At 47.4% G+C, this 22,081-nt stretch overlaps 7 protein-coding genes across 7 annotated transcripts; 2 read left to right on the top strand and 5 right to left on the bottom strand.

The window, feature by feature from the left end:
• Window positions 1-4,175: 4,175 nt before the first annotated feature.
• F5147DRAFT_659239 (uncharacterized protein) lies at window positions 4,176-5,051 on the top strand (the record flags this gene model as incomplete). The annotated part of the gene is made up of 3 exons (XM_041434567.1): window positions 4,176-4,376; window positions 4,427-4,741; window positions 4,791-5,051. The coding sequence occupies 3 exons, from the start codon at window positions 4,176-4,178 to the stop codon at window positions 5,049-5,051; spliced, it is 777 nt and encodes a 258-aa protein (XP_041284883.1).
• A 396-nt stretch (window positions 5,052-5,447) lies between these two features.
• On the bottom strand, window positions 5,448-5,705 carry F5147DRAFT_588554 (uncharacterized protein; the record flags this gene model as incomplete). The annotated part of the gene is made up of 1 exon (XM_041432096.1): window positions 5,448-5,705. A coding segment is annotated over one exon (258 nt), but the record flags the coding sequence as incomplete, so codon positions are not given.
• A 68-nt stretch (window positions 5,706-5,773) lies between these two features.
• Window positions 5,774-6,596, bottom strand: F5147DRAFT_659238 (uncharacterized protein; the record flags this gene model as incomplete). Its single annotated transcript, XM_041434566.1, has 4 exons — window positions 5,774-5,842; window positions 5,875-5,955; window positions 5,986-6,524; window positions 6,554-6,596. 4 exons carry the CDS (start codon window positions 6,594-6,596, stop codon window positions 5,774-5,776), a joined length of 732 nt encoding a protein of 243 aa, XP_041284881.1.
• A 1,010-nt stretch (window positions 6,597-7,606) lies between these two features.
• On the bottom strand, window positions 7,607-8,133 carry F5147DRAFT_659237 (uncharacterized protein; the record flags this gene model as incomplete). The annotated part of the gene is made up of 3 exons (XM_041434565.1): window positions 7,607-7,661; window positions 7,694-7,979; window positions 8,028-8,133. 3 exons carry the CDS (start codon window positions 8,131-8,133, stop codon window positions 7,607-7,609), a joined length of 447 nt encoding a protein of 148 aa, XP_041284880.1.
• Window positions 8,134-10,120: 1,987 nt separating this feature from the next.
• F5147DRAFT_748614 (uncharacterized protein) lies at window positions 10,121-13,752 on the bottom strand (the record flags this gene model as incomplete). The annotated part of the gene is made up of 12 exons (XM_041440090.1): window positions 10,121-10,542; window positions 10,567-10,957; window positions 10,983-11,068; window positions 11,092-11,213; window positions 11,307-11,388; window positions 11,442-11,655; window positions 11,789-11,996; window positions 12,027-12,497; window positions 12,545-12,759; window positions 12,813-13,039; window positions 13,089-13,278; window positions 13,570-13,752. 12 exons carry the CDS (start codon window positions 13,750-13,752, stop codon window positions 10,121-10,123), a joined length of 2,811 nt encoding a protein of 936 aa, XP_041284879.1.
• A 293-nt stretch (window positions 13,753-14,045) lies between these two features.
• F5147DRAFT_781657 (uncharacterized protein) lies at window positions 14,046-16,114 on the bottom strand (the record flags this gene model as incomplete). Its single annotated transcript, XM_041442683.1, has 3 exons — window positions 14,046-14,989; window positions 15,041-16,015; window positions 16,072-16,114. The coding sequence occupies 3 exons, from the start codon at window positions 16,112-16,114 to the stop codon at window positions 14,046-14,048; spliced, it is 1,962 nt and encodes a 653-aa protein (XP_041284878.1).
• A 1,842-nt stretch (window positions 16,115-17,956) lies between these two features.
• On the top strand, window positions 17,957-22,081 carry F5147DRAFT_659235 (uncharacterized protein; the record flags this gene model as incomplete). Its single annotated transcript, XM_041434564.1, has 19 exons — window positions 17,957-18,044; window positions 18,085-18,128; window positions 18,185-18,290; window positions 18,442-18,467; window positions 18,523-18,569; window positions 18,801-18,825; window positions 18,961-18,974; window positions 19,134-19,307; window positions 19,387-19,499; window positions 19,551-19,591; window positions 19,688-19,790; window positions 19,859-19,945; window positions 19,989-20,028; window positions 20,085-20,611; window positions 20,661-20,821; window positions 20,873-21,054; window positions 21,101-21,237; window positions 21,292-21,642; window positions 21,699-22,081. 19 exons carry the CDS (start codon window positions 17,957-17,959, stop codon window positions 22,079-22,081), a joined length of 2,649 nt encoding a protein of 882 aa, XP_041284877.1.

The following is a 22,081-nucleotide window of genomic DNA, read 5'->3' as shown; positions in this document are numbered from 1 at the left end:
AGAGCATCCTGGAAGATGATGTCGGCGAATGAACCTTAGGTATGTGCCAGCTGTAGTCCATGAGCATTGGCAAGTATGCCTTGGGAGAGAGCATCGGTGAACGAATTTTGAGAATGCTTACCAGCGAGGGTTGATTAGCATCGGCGAATGTGCGGGACCACGGTTGGCTGTTCCATGAGAACGCCAACCATACTCCCTGCCGAAATGGCTATCTATAGGCACAAGTGGTGACAATTTTCTCCCGGAGTGTTCGGCTTAATACTAAGATCTGCGGGCCTCATGATATATCCTATAACAAGACTCAGGATGCTGAGATATTCCAAGTCAGTGCGCTCACAAAATGTCATGTTGATATATGCCAGAGTCGACGACACTGGTTTCCGGGACTCCATTACAGGAACAATCAACACCGCACATCACAGGTCCCCCTCCCAGTACATATATTGCCGATGATAGGCTCGCTGGTATTTGCAACGCCATCTCATGTGACTTTTCGGTGGGCACAGAATACCACATATCACCAGGCCAGACAAAATCAAACAACATGTAATAGATAGCTACATAATGCTACTTCTTGAAGCAGCTAAGAACACCAGTGTCGCCGACAAATACAGTTCACACTCCTGGACATGTACCTAGGTTGCCGGGACATCTCACCGCCACAGTATATCACTTGGGCGCCACAGGCAACGGGCTCGCCGACATTCAGAATTCATTTACCACCTTGCCTGAAAGAAAATCCTCAATCTCAGCCTATCGTCAGGTTCAAGGAGACCACTTCACCAGCATGGGCACAAAATGATACAAATATCCAATTGCCGTTGTGAGCTATGCACCAGCAGCACTAATTCCGAAGGTGGAATACACCACTGAGTGTATTCACAAGTACAAAATGACAAATCTAACTACCATAGCCCATTGCAATTATTGTAATACTACAAATACATACAAGTCCAGATCACTATGTAACAGCTCATTCATGTGCGGTTGATGCTATGGATGCCGACTCAGCTGCAGCATCCTCTGCATCAATGCCAGGTTTAGAATAGGTACCAGAGAGGTACGGTGCTTGCCAATGATCACTGGCAAACAAACTGAAGATGGCGGGAGTAATTCCCGTCGAAGTTCTGCCATCTGCTTAGCAAGCAGTTTGTAGGTTGCCTCTTGCTCGGCAAGTCGCCGGTTGGCATCAATGACGTGTTGCTCACCTGAGCTCACCTTCTCTTGGAGAGAATTCAGCATCTCCTTCAGCACCGCTACCTCATCCTTCAGGGACAGCACCGATGCACTGGCCTCGGCGGCAGGAGTGGCAGTGGTAGTGTCATCCACGTTAGCCACAGGAATAGAAGCGACTGTGACATCGGTGGCGGCGGCGGCGGCAGGGAGTGCAATGGTAGCATTGGAGGAAGTGGCTGGGTTAGCATCGGCGGTCCTAGTCGTGTTCGTATTAACATCGGTGCGAGCCTGAGCACCTGCTGCAGGGCCATGAGTGATGGTGGGTACAGGTTCTGTGGGCGGGAGTTCTGTTGGTCTGTAAGATATTGATCAATAGAATAAAAAGTCACATACCATTTGTGACTTGGGCAACATGAACCGGTGATGGACGCTGGTGGGACTTCGACCTTGTGTGGCGAGCGACAGTCGCTGTAGATTTCTTACCCCTCTGCAGAGGAGCTGAGCCCTTGCCGCCACAGCGATGTTTGGAGTGGTGGCAGCGTGCACAAACCAGCAAGCTCGCCACTGGCAGTGTTAAATCCTTGCCTGCAGACCAGCTGTTACAGTAACATGGCACGAGTCCCCCGCCGGCAGACAGCCCTCTGCCAACCGCACGGCTATAGATGATACCGGAGTCTCACCAGCTCTATGACGATAGATGAAGATAGACGACGATAGATGATAGACGATAAGCGGCAACTGCCGGCTTAGATAAGCGGTCTGGACCGCACGTGACATGACATGACGACATAGGTCTAGAAGACCTATTTATGTTATCAAAATAGAAGGCAAGCCTCGTGTTGCCTCATGTACTGATAGAAGGATACCACGTGGATCCTATCTCTGATAGAAGCGTACCGCATGGACGCTATCTACGATAGAAGCCCGCCTCATGGACGCTATCTCTGACTCATGTAGATAAGCAGATTAGAACCCAGCTTCAAGCTGAGCTTAGACACGATAGAGTAGCCTTATATAAGGTCGAAGATTAAAGTAGACGTTCCTTACTTTAATCTTACTAGGTTTACCCTTGAACTCCTTGTCCCGCTAAAGCTACCTGCTCGACATCGACTCGTACCTTCGGTGACGCCTCTCACTGTCTGTAAACCCTGCTATCATCTCGGCGTAACCCCTCGTTAACCACCACGAGCTACGTTCGAGTACGCAACCTTTGCTTGTCTGTAAAGGCCGACGACTCTCAGCACTCGGTGCCACTGTCGTGGTTGTCGCTGTTTAGATCATCCTAGTCGCACACGACCGTTTGTCGTAACACCAGCTGCCTTTGAACACAGGAACCGCATCCTGGATCCCATACCAGCGATCTCAGGTTGGCATGGTCATCTTCCTCAAGGACATTGGAGGAGCTGGAGGCGGTGGTGCCTGCATTCTTGGGGGCAGCCTTGACGACCTTTGGAGCAGGCTGGGAAATGTTAGAAGGTAAATTGGGATATCGAATATCAACTTACTGGGATTGCAACATATGGAGTCCCCATCTTTGGTGCAGGACCTACATTCATCCTCATCTCATTCATCTTCTCATCCAACTCGTCGACTTTGATGTATCAAGGGCCTGTCCTGGGCGCAGGATTTGGTGTCGCTGTGCCCTCAAGCTCACTTGCGGCCGCCAATCGTGTGGCAGACTCGCGGCGTTGGCGGGAACCTTTCACCGCAGGAGGAAGCCTTGCTGGCAAAGATTGCTAACACATGTCAGAAAATAAGTGCATGACAAGGTACCAATACTTACTTTAACCGGCACCGCTTGCTCAGCGACCTTCGTGTTTTCTACCTCACTTTCATCATCACTGATAATGACCTTGGACTTTGCATGCTGATGCTTAGTCTTCAGCGCACTGCTGCGACTTCTGGTGCTGGTGGCACGTGGACGTGCACATTTGCCACGCTCATCAGCAGACTCATCGGCAGGGTGTGCCTTTTCTTTGCCTTTGCCCTTCCCAACAGAGACCACAGGGTCCTGAGCAAGGGCACCGCAGGGCTGCGAAAGACCAGCAATAGGAGGAGTTGCTGGCGGTGCAGGTTGCGCAAAGCCAACACTTAGCAGGTAAAGGGGGCTCTGGGTGTTGCGAGGATCGTCTGTGTGGATGTTAGTCCAAACAGGAGTTGTGACCACCTCACAAAAGGATGCATCCAGGTGTTCCCGCAACTCTGCGGCAGCAGAAAGCACAATCGGTGGAACAGACTTTGCTTGCATCGCAAACATCGTAAATGCATTTGACTAGAATTACAATCAGAGAATATCCTACATGCGAGAATTACGAAACTTACTAGTGTTTTTGCCATGTCCACCGTGATTGGCATATTGTGAGGATCGGCAGGATCCAACTGCAAAGCTGTCTGCAGGAGTTCTTCCACGCGCTTGCCTGCCTTGCGGAAGGCGTGGTTGGCAGTGGCGCATGTTGTATCAGTTACAGGAGACATATTTAATAAGTTGGTCGATGTAGAAGCACAATGTACGAACAGGCAGGTTTCTGATGAGCGGCGATGAACTGTGACGGTAATAAATACCAGTGTGATGTGGCTGATTATGTCATCAGCATTTGCCTAATCGGGTACCGAACAATACAAATCGTTGGGTTGCGACCACATCCCACAACTCCACAACACATTTGTGTATGGGTCCTCCATCCCCACAAACCTCCACTATACTCAATTGTGACCAACGTCGAGGACAATGAATGTCAAACATTGCAACCCACCAAGTGTTTTGCATTGAAGTCTACCGCCGGTATCTGGCGGCAGCACTAATGTTGAAGATTTAATAATGAATATTGTCAGCATCTATTTTTAAAGTCCATGTCACATTGATTCCGTGCCATGAATACTGATTGAAACAAATGCCCACATGTTTGCTGACACAATGGATCCTCAGGTACCACAAATGTTCAAACTCTGATTCCTGGGTCACATAAATTAACCTTCGTATCAAGACGATCACAGTAATCATGTCAGACATTCCTGGTTTCACCGAACGTGTGAGTCCCACCAGTGACCGCACCACATTTGATCTCACCGACATGGCAAATATCTTTGAGTTCGCCGCGTCCCACTTGCTTGCTATTCGGATCGCTTTGGAGGACAGTGCGCTTGTCACCTCGGCGAAAATTCGCCACATCATTGCAAGATATCTGATGTGGGAGGGAGAGGTATTTGATTTGCATGTCGCCGGTATAGACATTTATTGATCGTCGAACAGGTCTTTATCCTCCCTTGGGTGGCCTTTTGCGAGGGCTTGAGCATCAGCCCGCCACTATCAAGAAATCTAAGGTTTTTTACAGGGATGCTTGGGATGAGCCAGGTAGAACTGCTCACCGACCAGGAACTTTATGATTCCTTCATGAAGTTGCTGCCATTGCCATCCGGTCCTTGGGTGAGAGGTCGTATCATTCACACATATCCGATGGCCTGGTGGACCATGCCATTCAATACAATGGACTACAAGGAGTTCACCATGAAGTTCCCTAATTGTAATGAAATCAGGCAAATGTTAATCAACCATTTCGCTCAATTGGTCAGTATTTTTCATCTTGCCAAGCATGCCGGCTGAGATTTCAATTTAGCCAGAGGGCCGCTTGTTGGTCACACCTGGAACATTAGTGGAGGCAAGGTCAACGCCGGTGGTGCAACAGCTGGCACGCATTGAAGCCGAAGTTAAGCAGGAGGGTGACTACATTATCGCAATGGTGGAGAGCAAGATAGTGGAGGCCCGACTTGTGGCGGCATCCATGATAAGAATGGAAACCACATTGGGTCAGGATGTGAACGCCGCAATTGAGGCCACGGAATGGTTGGTGAAGTATTTAAAACGAGAGGCACAGTGATTGTAGGATGGCCAATTGTAATTCCATTGCTTGAATACCTTTGTTGATACATTGTAATCAGCATCAGAATTAGTGTAAGGTGATACTGCTAGAATCATGTTTCGGTGGTCTCCAACTTCGAAACATAATGCAACATCCACTGCCGCCGATAAGTTATACTGCGAGAATCATGTTTCAGCATCCGCCACCGCCGATGTCACTTAATCCCTTCATACATGCAATGATGTTTGATCTATAACCTGTCGGCGGTGCATTCCCTACCTACCATGTTGCATGATCGCCACAAGCGGTCATGTGATATATCACTCCCAGCATCAACATCCTAACAACACTGGCACAACATATAATTATTGAATCCGGGATACATGTAGTATAGCCAGTCATAAGAGCAGTCTGCTAGCATGATGATTTTGCTGTTCTAAATTCATCCATCACATCTTCATATAGGTGCCAATACATTTTCCCCTGCCATGCCGCATAGGCAATATGTCCCAACAATTGGGTATCCTGGGCTGTGATAGACAAATGAATCCATTGCTCTGCTTTGTGCAGGAAGAAATTGGATGTCCAATTCATCTCATGCTGCACGAGCAGGAGCTCCTCCTTCCAATGGTCCATCAAGGCCTTCACACGCAGCCAATGCACACAATAAACTATAGGTCATCGGCGGGGTAAGCGGTGAATACAGAATCTGAGCCAGCAACTCACATTCATTCAACCAGTCACTGCTGTTGGAGTCCCTTTCCACGTCCATAGACCAAAACCATGCCAAGGTGTTGTTTCTCTGTCCTCTGGCATTTGGATCTGCCACAGCTGTGCTGACCTTCAGATGCTCCTTGGCCAATGGACAATATCTCTCCAGCAATGTATTGTCAGCGCCGAGTTTACTGAGTTGTATGCAGCACTTTGAATAAATGCTTGCATTGATGCTTACAATCCTGTCCACTGAATGAACTTGCGCCCAAGCTCTAGTAGACGTTGCTTGTGATTTTGCCGCTCTGACAGTGGTGCAGAAAATGACTGCCTTGTCTGCAAGGTGCACTTGGATGTTGTGAAGGGCATCATTCGCCTGTCCCTGCCGCAGAGTAAGTTCCTGTTGAATTAAGTCTGCGGCGCCAATGTCGGTGCATTTCTCTACACCTAGATTGGATGACATGGATATGAATATCTTTTCTGGCTCAAAGAGTCCAAATTCATCGGCGATGTCTTCGTCTGAGTCTTCTTCTAGAACCAGAAGCTCCTGTTCCAAAGGTTGAACATCACCTTCACCAATTCCATCGCCGAGAAATCTAAGACCCATAGCCTCCCAACAATCAATGTCTCCTTGTAGTCTCTCACGACGGTGTACGATCTCTAACAGCTGAAGTTCGGTGGGATGCCTACCCAATTTTCTGACATCTATCTGGAGTGTCACTTGTGCCTCCTCAATTGATATGCCCTCCGCTAGCCATGTTGCTGCTCCTCTGCGAGATGCTGAACCAAGGTGCCGACCTTGTACTAACAACTGCAGTTCATTTTGCTTTCTCGTCGGCGCTGTCTGGCCATTAGTATTGATGTTGCAAAATTATTCTTCCATACCTTTTTGTATTTGGACCTCATAAATGTCCATTGCCTTTGGATCAATCATGCGCCGTTCTTGTGCAAGTTTCTCTTGTTCCTCCCGATGCTGAACTTTGTGTTACAGTAACATGGCACGAGTCCCCTGCCAGCAGACAGCCCTCTGCCACCGCACGGCTATAGACGACACCGGAGTCTCACCAGCTCTATGACGATAGATGAAGATAGATGATGATAGACGATAAGCGGCAACTGCCGGCTTAGATAAGCGGTCTGGACCGCACGTGACATAGACATGACGACATAGGTCTAGAAGACCTATTTATGTTATCAAGATAGAAGGCAAGCCTCGTGTTGCCTCATGTACTGATAGAAAGATACCACGTGGATCCTATCTCTGATGGAAGCGTACCGCATGGACGCTATCTACGATAGAAGCCCGCCTCATGGATGCTATCTCTGACTCATGTAGATAAGCAGATTAGAACCCAGCTTTAGGCTGAGCTTAGATACGAAGAGTAGCCTTATATAAGGTCGAAGATTAAAGTAGATGTTCCTTACTTTAATCTTACTAGGTTTTCCCTTGAACTCCTTGTCTCGCTAAAGCTACCAGCTCGACATCGACTCGTACCTTCAGTGACGCCTCTCACTGCCTGTAAACCTGCTATCATCTCAGCGTAATCCCTCGTTAACCACCACGAGCTACGTTCGAGTACGCAACCTTTGCTTGTCTGTAAAGGCCGACGACTCTCAGCACTCGGTACCACTGTCGTGGTTGTCGCTGTTAGATTATCCTAGTCGCACACGACCGTTTGTCGTAACACTTTGGCGGCATCGACGCTATCATTAAGCTTCTCAAAGGCGGCAGTGCTTTTGGCAACACCTTTTACCGCTTGTCTGAATTTGTGGCAAATGGCCTTGCCTTGATTTTTGGTCAGTCATTTACATTACGAAGGAGATGTAACCCACTCATCCTGATCATTTTCATGAAATTACAATCATTCATTTGATAATCCAAGCACTCCTTTCGGTGCAGCGTCCCCATTCCACGCGCTGAAGGAGATATGATATTTAAAGGAGCCCACAGTGTCTCCATGATCTCACCGTCAATACGTGCAGCGCCCTTGATAAAGTTTGAGGCATAGCGCACATAGCAGCTGTCCTGATGGCCATGAATATGCCAAAGACCTATTCCGGGTATTATTTCCAGCTGCTCTGGAATGTCCAAAAAAGGACTGTCAGCAATACAGTTCTTAAGATACTTATGGTACTGGCAGTTGACATCGTAGAATGTCAATGCACGCCAAATACCATCGGCATTGTGCTTTAATGCCTCGCACAACACATAGTCCATATTCATCTGTCTAAGCGCTGTCGGCGATGTCCTACAAGTATATTGGCGGTTTAAGCATTGCGTACCTTTCTCCCTTTTGAAAATCCACCATTGCATGTCGCACAAAGCAGCCATGCCTTGCACAGGCACAACCTCCGATACCCATTGCTTCCAGTCGGTGACGAGATGCATTGGCTTGATTTACGGCTCTGTGGTTGTTGCATTCGGACCGTTGTATGATATCCTTTGCCTGTGCAAGATAAGCTTTATACACTTCAGTCAACCACTTGAAAAGACCTCTTAGGTCTATTGCTTTGTGGATAGCAAAGGACCTAGTGGGTGTGTTTTAGGATGGTATTCCCAGTATTTTACCCTATGTTCTGGGATGTCCCGGCCCACACTGAAGCAAGTATCTGGGCCATCCCAAGGACCTATTTTTGATCTTTCCCAATCCCAACCGGGATCACTCTAGCATGTCTCTGGGATGTCCTGGGGCATTTATTAGGTGAGCTTTCCCATCATAAATAGGGGTGATAGGGGTCCTTTTTCAGACATTTTGACGGCATAAAAATCCACAATTTGTACATTGATAGAAGGAGTAGTACTAGGTATGTAAGGCCAGTATATGCGCTTCAGACAAGATTTTGATATTGGACAAATCCTGCAGGGATTTTGGCCTGAAACATTGTCCTAAACCTATGAGAAGTCTAATGAGAACTGTGAGGGTGGGTGTGCACCAGTATACTATAGTCAGGATTGATGCATCAAGCAGACTTTATTGTATTTATTTAATTGTAATCAATAGCTATAAAAACTTATTTGATAGCATATATAATGCTCATGAGACGCACTTGAGACTGCTGAGGGAGTGGTGGGCAGGCGCAAAAGAGTGATAGACACACCAAGTGCGGCACTAGTCATTGAGTAATTGAATTGTCTTGCGAGCAACATGCAATAAAATGTGGGAGCTTTACTTGCAAGTCTGTGATAAGATGATGGAGGAGTGTGTGACAAAGGGGGGGTGGCACAGAGAATATGAAGCAAAATGTGGGAGCTTTACTTGCAAGTCTGTGATAAGATGACAGGGGGGTGTGCAACAAAGGGGGGGTGGCACAGAGAATATGAAGTAAAATGGGGGAGCTTTACTTGCGAGTCTGTCATAAGACGAAGGGGGGTGTGATGAAGAGGGGGTGGCATAGAGAATATGAAGTAAAATGGGGGAGCTTTACTTGCGAGTCTGTCATAAGACGACAGGGGGGTGCGATGAAGGAGGGGTAGTTCCATGTAACTGTTCCTGGCTGGGAATGTTGATAAAATGACAAGCCATCCTCTCATTCATGATGGGGTGTTGCCGGTTCGACTCGAGTAGGCCATCATATACAGCTTGAGAGATGAAGTCTCCAGTTTGAGGAGGCAGCCTGTATTGTGTGTTTAGAAAGAGGGCATGGTCCTTGAGATGCTTGACCTCAAAGATGCTCTTCAGGTCCTGGATATCATCCTGACCATAGGGTGGCAATTTTTCGTCATCGCCAATGAAGCAAACCTTTCTAATGGAGGTATGAGAGGTGAAGAGAGGCATGTAGATGCCAATCTCAATTTGGGATGCTATCTAGAGAGGGGGGGAATAGACAAATATGACTAGCTAATTACACTGGTCGGGCTCTCCCATCTACCTCTGTACTGTCCTCTGGGCCTTCCCATCTCCCCTAATTACACTGGTCGGGCTCTCCCATCTACCTCTCTACTGACCTCTGGGCCTTCCCGCCCACCCTAATTACACTGGTCGGGCTCTCCCATCCACCTCTCTACTGACCTCTGGGCCTTCCCACCGACCCTCAAAATGTCACTTTGTTTGTCATGTGACATTGCTAACATATATTTGTAAGGTACACCTTATGCGAAAAGCACTGAATGTCACACCATGATGTTTTGTCACAACTGAGCAATTATTCCAGAACAAACTAACAACAAATAGGTGAAACAATGGCTACACGAAAAAAGTGAGAGAAAAATTGCAAAATTTCTGTTTTTCCACTTCATAGGACAACCAAAATTGAATATGTTCTACAATTTTTTATGCAAGTCATCTTAAAGTCACATGACATTTGATGCTTTCATAACCTTATTATTATGAGGATGGTCTATAGGAGCATGCATGATACAAAGAGTCATTTCCAATCTATAGATCAACTAGAGTACTACAACATAAATCCGACATGTTTAGTTGGGCTGTTATCAACGAGTCATTGAATACATAGCCATCCTTGATGTAATCTGCCTCTTCCCCTCTATACTGATCCGCTAATGCAATATCTTCCAAGACATCCATAAGCTCATCATCACCAAAGCCAATCTCGGACTCCCAATCATCTCGATCCTCCCCTACATCATCTTCGTCATCATAGACATCAGGGCACACCACGTGTGTCGCATTAGCAAGCTCGTTATGTGATGGCCCCCAGCAGTCAGGCATAGGCCACGCACATGGGATGGGACGAACCTTTGTTTGCCACCTGAGTACAAGGTCAATAAACTGTCGAGCACAAAGATCCATGTAATAGAGGATTACGTCGTCATCACCTTCGAAAGTCAGCATAGAGTCTTAGCGAAGCACAAAAAACTTACTTGCATGTGCACGGGCCCTCTGCAGAGCATCCCACTCCACAATAGCCCACTCCTGCAGAGCACAGCGCTCAACCTTCACACACAACTCCTCTTCATTACATCGGTCGATCTCGAGCACCAGTCTGATCGCAGCGCGAGTGACCTCATCAGCTAACCAATCAGGAGGTTCCGGCACGACATCATCGAGTCCAATGTCCTGCCAAATGTCAGCATCAACATCAAGATCGAAGATACCGGCAGGAGAGATAGGGTTAGGCGCTATAGCATTGGGAGGACTGCGGCGTTGTCTGATAAGAGCACTAAGATCCGCACATAGGCTATTGTAGGAGGATACAAGTTTTCGTATTGTAGGATTGCGTCGCTGGATTGCAGTATCGACATGAGAATTAAGCTTGTGTTCTGCGACAAGAAAGTACAATCAGTTGAAGTCCATCTGTAAAACTCAGAACATGAGTACCATTCACTGTTTGCCTGTATGAGCGTTCAAGCTTTTGAACTTGCGCTGTCGAAGTCATTCGCGAATACGGGTCTTAAGAGCTTGAGCATCTAAACGGACTTGTAGATATACATTCCAACGTAATTGGTCCAGACGGGTGCACTGACTGATGCCAAGCCTTGTCTTCCAGCGGCTCAAAGTGTCCACAAGTCTCGATCGGTGAGCACACTCTTCAATGAGATGAAAGTTGAAGTCGACGAGATTGTCGATGTTTCCTGTACAAAGTTGCATTTCCATGCGTCACAACGATCCATCGAGCTCAACAAGAGATTTCTCGATGGAGAGGATTTTCGTGATTTCATCGTCATTGCTTGTCTTCGATCTTCCTGTCGAGATCACACACATGAATAATATGATTAAATCACCAAATGACACTTACGAGGCAGGGGTCTTGTCTGATGTTCAACCTGTAATTTCCACTGCTGATGGACAGGAGTCTCATCCACTGAAAGCTCACATAGAGCTTGCATGGCATTACTCTTCTTCTTAGCGCAGTTATTCCACCTCCGGATCAACCAGCTGCCAAACAAAACAAGGTTTTTGTCATCCAGGTGCCGGACCTGAGCGTCGAGGACAAAAAGTCGCTGATGAAACTGAAAAAGTGGTCAGTAAGTAGGAAATATATAATTGTAGTCAGAGTGAATCTATGGTACAACCATGGCAATTGTAATATGACGAGTGGCTATAACCCGTATGAAACCATTCTTGAAACCAGAGAACACTCACCCCAGAAATGCGTAGCGGAGCAATAAGATGTTTGAGTGCACTCCATGGATGCTCGCAACCTTCTCCATCAGAAAGGCCAAAGCCTTCACACTTGTGAGGATGATATATGATTTGACAGGCCCATTGGTGGCCATAAGTGTGAAAGACTGATATAGCGAAAGTTATCCGGCAAAGAACGGCATCATCGAGGAGCCGGTACTTGAGACAACTTCAATGAAGTTGACAGCCGATGTCATACAAGAGGCCGACGGTCATCTCGGGAGGGATATTATCGAAAAGCTTCTTGATTAGAGCGAGAGCATAGTGCTGCTTTTCTCCCGCCGACGTCATGTTAGCGAGCCATAATACACGATCATAGCGACATAACATGGCCATCACCCCTGTGTCTGCAAAAAATTGGGTGCTAGCCTTTTCACATTTTTCATCAGCAGCAAAGAAGGATTCACTGCAGCCATCCAGCGCAGAGGTCGGGACTCTCATGCCATTCTCGTAGCCATCCTCCTCCTCTTCTGTGGGTCGCTTTCTCTTGCGACCCCGAGCAGGGGGTCTGCCACGACAACTTCGCACATGGGCGTCCATCGATGTCACCTCGTCATCCGAAAGAAAAACTGATCTGATTGGGTTTGGGGGATCTGGACCTCCGCCGTGTTGATCCGATGAACACTTTTGAGTGAAGCACATGTCAATGCAAGTGTGGACGTCAGGTCTACTATATGTTTTATGATTTATTTAGTTGCTGATATTGAAGGAGCTTACCTGAGATTAAGTGTTCCACTTTTTTGCCAATCAACCGAGCCAAAACAAATCGGACAGCGAGACCTTAGATAGTCGCTTGGACGTGTTAATCCCTCGTTGGATGACGCAGGAAGTGGGCAATAATTTCCAATGAGATTTGACAAGTGATCTTCAGCACTCATGCAGAGTACAGAGTACCAATGATAGGTGTTATCAAATTGATGGTGAAGATTATCCTACAATAATATTGATCAAGACGACCAAAATTCAATACAGATGCTTGACTAACCTTGGTGGTAAGTTGATACCCACAGCCAGCCAGAAAGACTTCGAGTGTTTCACACCAAGCAGTCGTGTTGGGAGTGATATGCACAAACAAAGTCTTGACAAACTCCAGCAGCTGGAGGTCCACAGCGAGAGAAGGGGCAATGGGAGCGCAGGCAAAATAACCGCGAGCCAGGAGCTGAAGGGGAGCAGGCACACAAGTGCAACAATCAATTCGTAGTGTCTCAATATCTACAATATTATCAGCAAACCAATAGCCTAGGTAATAAGAGAGACATACAATCAAAAAGTATGCAAGTGATCTTGAGAGCCCTCCGCCAACAAGAGGACCTACACTGAAAGGCAGCAGCTTCATCTGGCTGCAGTTCAATTTGATCGCGGAGAGAAGTCGATTTGCGCAAGTATGCAAGGTATGGAGCGATCAAGGAAGGAATGACTTCGTTTGTCCAGCGTCGCCACTGATTAATCTTCTTTTGGCGGTTGTTTGAACGGGAGGGCGTGAGTAAGTTGCCATTGGAGATGTAGTGGAGTGAGTTGTAGAAAGACAAGCCTTCCTCCTGATGCTCTAAAAGATCCCCAGCGAATGGGGTATCATGCTGGTCAGCAGAGCTGGCATCACCCAAAGGCTGTTGCTGCTGTGACCTTCCTGTGATATTGGGTGATTGTTGTGTGAGTCGTTTTCTTCCGGGAAGTACAAGTAGTGGGGGGGCTATAGGAAGGTGAAAGTTGCTGCTTTTCTGCGGTCGCCGCCTCCTCTTCACCATTGAAGAAGTGACGAGTCTGTGCTGCCCATTGCGAGGCGGTTGAGTAGACGGCCCAGCGATAGGGATGGATAAGACCATGACAAGACAATCAAAGGCAAGCACAAAGCCTGCACTGAGGTCAGTGTCGACACGAAGTCGACTACTGAATGCTAGGAGGGACTCGAAGTCCCAAACTTGCATCGAAAAGGAAGACGATAAAGTGGGCGAATAGGTCAATCAACCTTCGGAGCGGATGAGTGCTAGGAAATGTGAAGAAAGGAACTCTATACCTGTTGATGTGCACTCTGTTCTGTGAAACCAAGATGTTAGCTGGTATGCGGAAAATAGACTTTAATCCCTAGGGATTGGGTATTTGTCCGTGATAAAGTCCACTTACGACCGAAACAACATTGGTAACATATGATGGTATACAAACTGTTGACTAATTGTGGTACATTAATTGCAACAGGTAAAGGGTATGCAATGCCAAAGATCTATGTGACCGAATACAGCAGATGAGGTACAATAGGCGGACAGCCGGTATTGTTGAAATAAGACTGAACGTAAAAGGCACAACATTCCTTCATCCCCTTCCATAAATCGTGCTCACGTCCAGTTTGGTTGAGAGGCTGCTTGAGGGACTCAGGAAAGCGCTCCCATGTCAACAATACCTTGCGGAAACTTTCGAAGTACGGTAAAGCAGCATCGAAAGATGGCGCATTGAGTCCGTCGTTTTCTTGAGGGAAGTCCTTGTTCCAAACTCTCAATGACTTCGACAGGAAAATGCTACAAAGAAGTTCCATCCTTTCCTTCCTTGCTTCCTTGTCCTTACGTGCATCGCGCCCAAGATGTTCATCAAGGTCGAGAAGTTCATATCGGAAACCTTGTTCACAGATTTCGTACATGATTTGGCGCACGAGATCTGCAGGGGGATTGTCGAGAGTTGAAATAGCTATGTCCTTCCCATGCCAATGAACATTTGAGGCTCCTGACAAGGCCCGCAGTGCCGTAACCTCCTTTTGAAAGAGGGCAGCAGTAGCTGCTTTCGACTTGCTAGTCTTGCTGGACGTCTGTGTGTCCAGAGGACCCTGAGCATGCTGAGATATTAAGAAATTGTGCCAGTTCTGGGCCTGAGGAAGAGGTCGAGGGCTTTCTTCATAGACACGTTCTAGCCAGGTTGGACAGCAAGCCAGCCAGTTGGCAAGGTACTTCATTAATGATTGCGGGGAAAGAACGTTGACGAACAATCCCGGATCGGGAAGTGAGTAACCGTCGTCCATTTTGTCCCTGGGATGCTTGATGCGGATGAATTCTTTCTTCGCTTCCTGCAAAGCTGTCTTGAAGAAAGAATTCATTGGCGGCATGTAAGGGTGATCAATGTCAGACCACTTGTCATGGCCAGATACAGCTTTGTTCTGACGGGGAGCAGTGGCATCGTCTGAGGAATGAATGAGAAACAGCGGCCATGAAAGAAGACTGATGAACTTACATGGCGCAAGCTTTGCCTTTGCCTTCCCTTTGTCTATGTGAGCCCTCCCCACTGATGACTCCTTCACAACAAGTTGTTCAACTTGGGGTTTTGGAACGGGCAGCTTCTCAAAGTCGGAGTATGGTTGGCGAACGGCCTCATGGCGCCGGCGATTGCTAGGACATCTGGCGATGATGTCGAATGGTTGAGCAAAATTTTTGACGGGATGGTGGTACATGCCGATGACAAGGTCATCAGGTGGTGTAAATGAAACTACTTTGATGATGTTCATATTGGATTGAACGAGTCTGGCATCGCAAATAAGCCAGACAGGAACTCCAGCAGCGTGCACCTTCGTGGCAATAGCGACATCTTGAGTGAAACAACCCATCCACTTAGGGTTAACATTATGTGTGGTGTCGACAAAACGCATGCGGGGCTCGATAATTTCGTAGTAATCTAGAAGCGCCCAGATATTGAGAAAGCGACACTGATATTCAGCAACGACCATGACAACATTGCACCAGGCCATGGCTTGCTGGAAGTGCTCATATACAGCGTGCATCACATGTACCCACCCAACAACATGACCCTCTTTGTGCATCCTTGTGAGCTTGTAGCTGCTGACCCGCTTGTTGGCCTTCTCGTACAATCGCTTGAGATGGTCAAGAATGTCCGTCTTGAGCTGACCAAAAAGATTATCGGGCGCAAGGGGCACAAAGTCACTCATGAAAGCTGGCCTGAACCACGCATATGTCATGCTCGAGTCGTCCATGTAGGCTTCCCAATGTGGGATTGCGAAACTTCGAGCATATGAGTCATCGTACATCTGTGGCCACTGAAAGGGATCTACAGCCCAATATCTGCCATCTGCTCGCGCTTGAATTATGTCGGATTCGTTGTCGAAGGATTGGGGAATGAACTTCATGTTGGGAGTGGTGATGACTCGGTGCCCATATGTAGCCACACAGAATGCATCAGTAGCAGTGAGATAACCTGGACGGACATCGTCAGTTCAAAGACAGTATAGGTGCGGAGATGACAAAACACACGGTCGCCATCGCGCATGAATGGTTTGAAGACAGGGATGGACATGATAGTGGATCCAGGAATGGCGGTACTGAGAATGAGAAATCACACAGCGACTTGAAGTCACCGAGGAATGAAATTTAAATCGCACAATGACTCGAAGTCACTGATGATTTAAATGCTACCACGAAGGCAGAGTAGGACGGTCTCGAAAGATGTTGCAAAGAAATCTGAATGAAGGCATGATGTCAGTAATTATAGCATAATCCAATAGTGATTACACTTACAGAGTCTTGAGTGAATGAGTCTTGAGTGAATAGAGTCTGGTTAGAGGCTGGATGTCAGTCACGATAGTGTGATCAGATAGAGTACATATGCTTACCCACGACGCCCAACAGCACAGTCTTGAGTGAGATCGCTGGATGCTGAATGTCAGTAATTATAGCGTAATCATACCAATTATGCTTACCGTGAAGGCTGACAACAGTCTTTAGTGAAATCGAGAGATCTTGTAGATGTCTGGGTGTCAGTAACAGCGTGAAAAAGAAACGGTCAAGAAAAACTAAAACGGTTGAAGACAATTCTGACGGTTAAGATGATTCTGGCTGTGAGTGACAATGCTTCAGGAAAAAGACAAGATGCTGCCGGTGGACAACAAGATGCGGCCAGTGGAAGGCAAGGCACTGCTGGTGGATGACAAGATGTGGCCAGTGGAAGGCAAGATACTTGGCAGGCCGGTGGAAGAACTGCTGACCAAAGTCTAAGCAATCAATAGCAGCAAGCAACACGAAGTTGCTGCTCACAGGGCGTCTACCACAAAGGCAGACTATAGAGGGCGCGGAACGGTGATGGAGGAAGAAGTTGGGTGGTGAGCGATGAGGAAAACAAGCTGAGGATGAAAGACTGAAGGACAATCTGAAGTCCAGAATTGTGGGAAAGCCCTTACTTAGTCTGGGAGTGCCCAGTCATGGCCTGGGAGAGCCCGTGTTCAACTTCCCATTTTGGCAATTTTACCAAGTCTTATCCATCATTCCTTCTGAATCTTTCATGACTCCTCATCGTCTGCCCCCATCTCCACCTCATCTGGCCTCATCTGTTACAGGCATCCGTAACACCTACAGGAGCCCCAGCTCTGCCTATGCCAGCCCCCGCTCTGCTAGACTCCCCACGCGGCGGTGCGCCGCCCGCACTTAGAAAGACAGCGGTCTGGACTGCTGTGACCCCGCCCCTGGCGCTATGACCCCACCCCTGGCCTAGACGGCCTTGTACCTGATCCATGGAGGCTGTACGCCTCATGGTCACCCTAGATCAGCGCATGTATACCACATGTCGCTTCATGAAGACCCGGAGCGCCCTTGGCGCCTCATGTACTATGTGCAGTTGCACTTGGCGCTGCATGCTTGATCAGAGGTTAAGCCTCATGTACCTTATCTGACCCTCATGTCTTGTTATAATAGATCCTAGATATACTATAGATTACAGACTGAGCTTGAACACTTACATGTAGCACATATAAGTAGACAGATTATTGTACTTAGACTTTACTTTAATCTACTAGGTTCATCCCAGAACTTGCTCAGCTAAGCCTCCCAGCTCAGCTGCCTAAGACCGCACTTCTAAGTCGCTCCCCACTTCTTAGCCGTATCCGCTAGCCCTGTATCTCGATGAGTGCCGTCTTACCGAGATCACCGGAGGAACCCTTGACATTCCGTCAAGCCGAGAACCACCCTCAGCTTCAGTAGACTCACTCAAGTCGTTGCTGAGAAGACCTATCCTAGTTCGCACACGCCGACCGACGGTCAGCGTAACATCATCGCATAATTGTTTGGTCCGCCTTCAAGGCAGACAAACTTTGCCTGGGTGACTTCGCGTCATCCAGTGCTACCTGGCTGTCTGACTACGAGTCAGATGGTCCTACCTGCCTCAACACTGAACCTTCAACACGGCATCACTTCGCCCATTAGGACTTCAGACTGTCCATCCATCCTCTACAAAGGTGTGTATCCAGTTATCTTATTCTAATTCATCGTCTGCAGGAATTTTGAACGCCTCAAATATTTCCTATTCTCACTACCGATCAGTATGTCCTCCCCACAATTTACTTTATTATAATTGACACACTATACTTCGCAACAGACAATAAAAAGTCAACCTTATCGCATAATCGTTTGGTCTGCCTTCGAGGCAGACAAACTTTGCCTGGGTGACTTCGCGTCATCCAGCGCTACCCGGCTGTCTGACTGTGAGTCAGATGGTCCTACCTGCCTCAGCACCGAACCTTTAACACAGTGTCACTTCACCCATTAGGACTTCTGTCCATCCATCCTCTACAAAGGCGCGTGTCCCACAATTTCATTCTAATTGATTGTCTGCAGGAATTTTGAATGCCTCAGGTACTTTGTATTTTTACTACCGATCAGTACGTCCTCCCCACATTCTACTTGATTACAATTGACATATTCTACTTACAACAGATAATAAAAGTCGGGTTACGCAAAAGCTGGGATCTGGACTGGCGAGTGTAAGTGTAAGCATACCTTTTTGGACACGCTGGAGGAGATCGTTGATGCTGACCATGCGATCATCAGTTCTGCGAGTGGCCTGGAGTCTTACGCCTACTTTGTCCTCTTCGCTGCTGTAGCTATGATGCTTGCACCATGGCGACAATCTTACGTTGAAGAAGTTTATGCCTTGCCACATCCCCGTTCATTGAAGATGCATGTATTCGCTCCATAACTCATCTGGATTCTAGCTTTGTTGGTGTGGACCATCAGTTAGTATGTATTCATTTGCGTTGAATATCGCATTATCCTGATGACATTTCAATTTAACTCTTTTTGTGTGTGTTGATTGGGCGGATTAATAGTTGTCAAAAATTTGTTTTTTGTTTGTATTGGCCCCCTTACGATCAGTTAAAAACCGCAATGTACGTGTATTTCTACAAGGAATATTTCTTCTTCAGACTCGCAATCAGCTTTGTCTTCTATACACTCTTCCATCATCCTGTTAAGACTTCAAGTCTTGCAAAAAAGCTCTAAGACTTCGTGTTTTGCAAGCTGCCTGCTTTTAACATTCGTCTTAACAGCACCCCTTTTCTCAGTATCTACAGTTTAATGGCGCCCTCGACCAGAACCAAAGCCCATCGTGGTGCAACAACTACTGGCACTACAGGCCCCACAGTGTCCGACAGCTCTGTCATGCGCACACGCAGTGGTTTTGCTATCAACCCCCCTACCGACCAAGATAAGTGCAAAAAAATGTACTATCCATCAGCTCTCTCCTGTTCCAGATAACCCTAACCGCCCAAAACCTCATCTTCTGGCCTGACGTACCTCGAGCATGAGCTTCGAAGACTATGCTCAGATCCTTGCTCGCCCTCGCAAACCAAAAGTAAAACCTTTAGTGGACCCAGTTATTTCTGATATCCAGTTGCACAGTGACTGTGCCCCAGGTACTGATCTATGGTATTCGCCAAAACAACTAATGCTAACCCTTTTCATAGCCGCCTCTCCCACCGACGATGAAGATGATGGCATGGGCGACGTTGGCGACAATGATGACCACGACAATAACCCGAACAAAGGCAATGGCCAGGCTGACAAAGATTAGGCTGACAAAGACCAGACTGACAAAGACCAGGCTGACAAAGACCAGGCTGATGAAGGCAAAAATGAGGAAGGCGAGAATGAGTATGATGAGGATGAGGATAATCAGGACTCCGGGCGTGCAAAGACTTCAAAAGGTATATTATATTTCGTTTAATCTACGGTTGTCAAGGCTGATGGGTGTTTGACCACAAAGATAACATAGAAAGTGACAACAACGCCAAGGATACCGATGAAGAACCTGACAATGACGAGAATAACGAGGACCGAGGACGCGCAAAGACTTCGCCAGGTTTGTACTGTCTAATTTTTCTCTTGGTGGGGAAGGCTGACAGTTACCTATTCTACGCAGTCAGGAGACTTTGGGCCTGAAAGGTCAAGATGGTCAACTACAATTTCGATGACAGTTCTCTGACCTCTTCGTTGGACAGCAGCTACACTTCTTTCCACGCAAAACGAGAACACCCCGCAAGATCTGATCAAGTTTCCGCCCACGAGTCAGATGCAGACGAAGACCTCAACCACGACAGTCCATCTTCACCACCTGCTAAGCGCAGGAAGACATCTTCAGCAGTCAATATTACCTCAGTCAACACCACTCGCTCGACAACCATTCGCAACAAGCATGTTCATGCATCTATTTCACGTTCAGCTGACGACCACACTCCTTCTGGCATAGTTTTTGGCCCTACACCAGACAATGAGCCCACTGAGAATGAAGAAGAACTCCCAGGCAATCTAAAGCGAGGCCGGCTATGTCAGGAAGGCATTGACGAGGCTCAGGAACTTGGATGCAAAACAGCAGAAGAAGCTCAGGTCATTGGCGTCAAGTACGGCAAGTCTGCACGCGCTATTCTTATTGAGGCTGGCCTATCTATCAAGCATTCACGATCAGAGTCTGATTGGAATGCCCACCAATGCTGGTTCATGGATAATAACCCTTGCAAGGATAAAGAATGTCAGTCCCCATTTCTATTGTGTAAATGATACTAACTCGAGAGTCTCAGCTATTGTCGACTGGAAAGAACGTCAATGCACACATTATCATGCGATGGGCAAGGATAACAAACAGTGGGACACAATTCGCAACTATAGCATCACTGGCGGCAATATTGATCAATCGCGCGCCAAGACCATCTTGTCAATGAGGGAGGACATCGCAAGAAAGGTACATTTACTCATCTACTCATTCTACATTGTAACTAATGCCACAATATAGTTGTCTGCTTATTCTCGCCTTGAAGGAGTTGAGGCCGTTGGTTGTATATTTGACACCACACAAGATGAGGCTGCTCGACAGGCGTCCGGCTTCATCGCAGGCTCCGACCTCATAGTCAAGTTGATTAATGAGCATCAACTGGACGCTCATGCAATTTTAGATTGGGTCGTGACGGCAACAAAGTGCGCCTTATCCTTCTGGACTTCCTACCTCCTGACATGTCTACAGAGTGAAAGGCTACAACATATCCATTCCACAGTTTATGGGGGGAGTAGGGGCTTATGAAATCCTACTTTCTAAGCCGAATGAGGCTCCCCGCGACTGTTACAGGAGGATATGGCCAATCATGGTACTCAAGAAAACCTGTGAGTACTCAAGTTTTTCAACATTAAACAATTTACTGAAGTCTGCTCAAATAGCGAAGTTTGGGTATCGACCCAAAGCAGTCCAGTGGCGGAAGCTTCTTGACTATGCTTTTCAGTATAAGTTCATGATCAAGAACTGGCCTGATGACGTTACCCCCATTGGTCCTGAATTCAACCCTCATAACCTCAGTTCACAGCATCTCAAGCTGCTCGTCGTCCCTTTCATCAAGCGCAAAGCACATTCCTATTACGAGGCAGAACTCCGGACTGAAGCTGAGAACTTGTTTGAGATAGAGAAAAAGAAGTCAAAGGGCAAGCGCCGAGGTCAGGAGCGCACTGTGGAGGATGTCATGAGTGAATTAGATGTTGATGCATCTGAGATCGAGTTCGCAGCTTGGCCAGATGGTATGTAATCTCCAGGTTTTCATCATTCTTTCCTTATCTGATGTGAACTGTTCAAGAACGTCTCAAGCAGCTCAGTGACGAGGTGCCGGAGATGTTTGACATCCCCTTGGTGACTAGTACATTGGATGTTGTGCTGCGCAAGCTGGTCGACTCTGCAAAATTCAAGGCATCTATCCCTGAGGATATATTGGCGGTTCATCAAGCACATTCACAAGGTCCCATTTCCTCGACTGCAGAAATGCTGCCGGGTGGTCATGAATCTTCCTCCCCCACTTCGAGCTCCCCAGCCTTGCCCTCCAATCAACATCACACTACGATGGCCACGCCAGTGCATCACCGAGAGGGAAGTCATCCTACTCGGCTGCCAGATCTCTTAGATCGTGAATCCCACCTTGTTCGGCCTACAAGGAGAGGAGAACTCGCCGGTGGTGGACCATGA

The sequence above is a fragment of the Suillus discolor genome (genome assembly GCF_016758755.1).
Source record: "Suillus discolor strain FC423 chromosome Unknown F5147scaffold_147, whole genome shotgun sequence".
NCBI classification, from domain to species: domain Eukaryota; kingdom Fungi; phylum Basidiomycota; class Agaricomycetes; order Boletales; family Suillaceae; genus Suillus; species Suillus discolor.
This window is presented reverse-complemented; position numbering and strand designations above follow the sequence as displayed.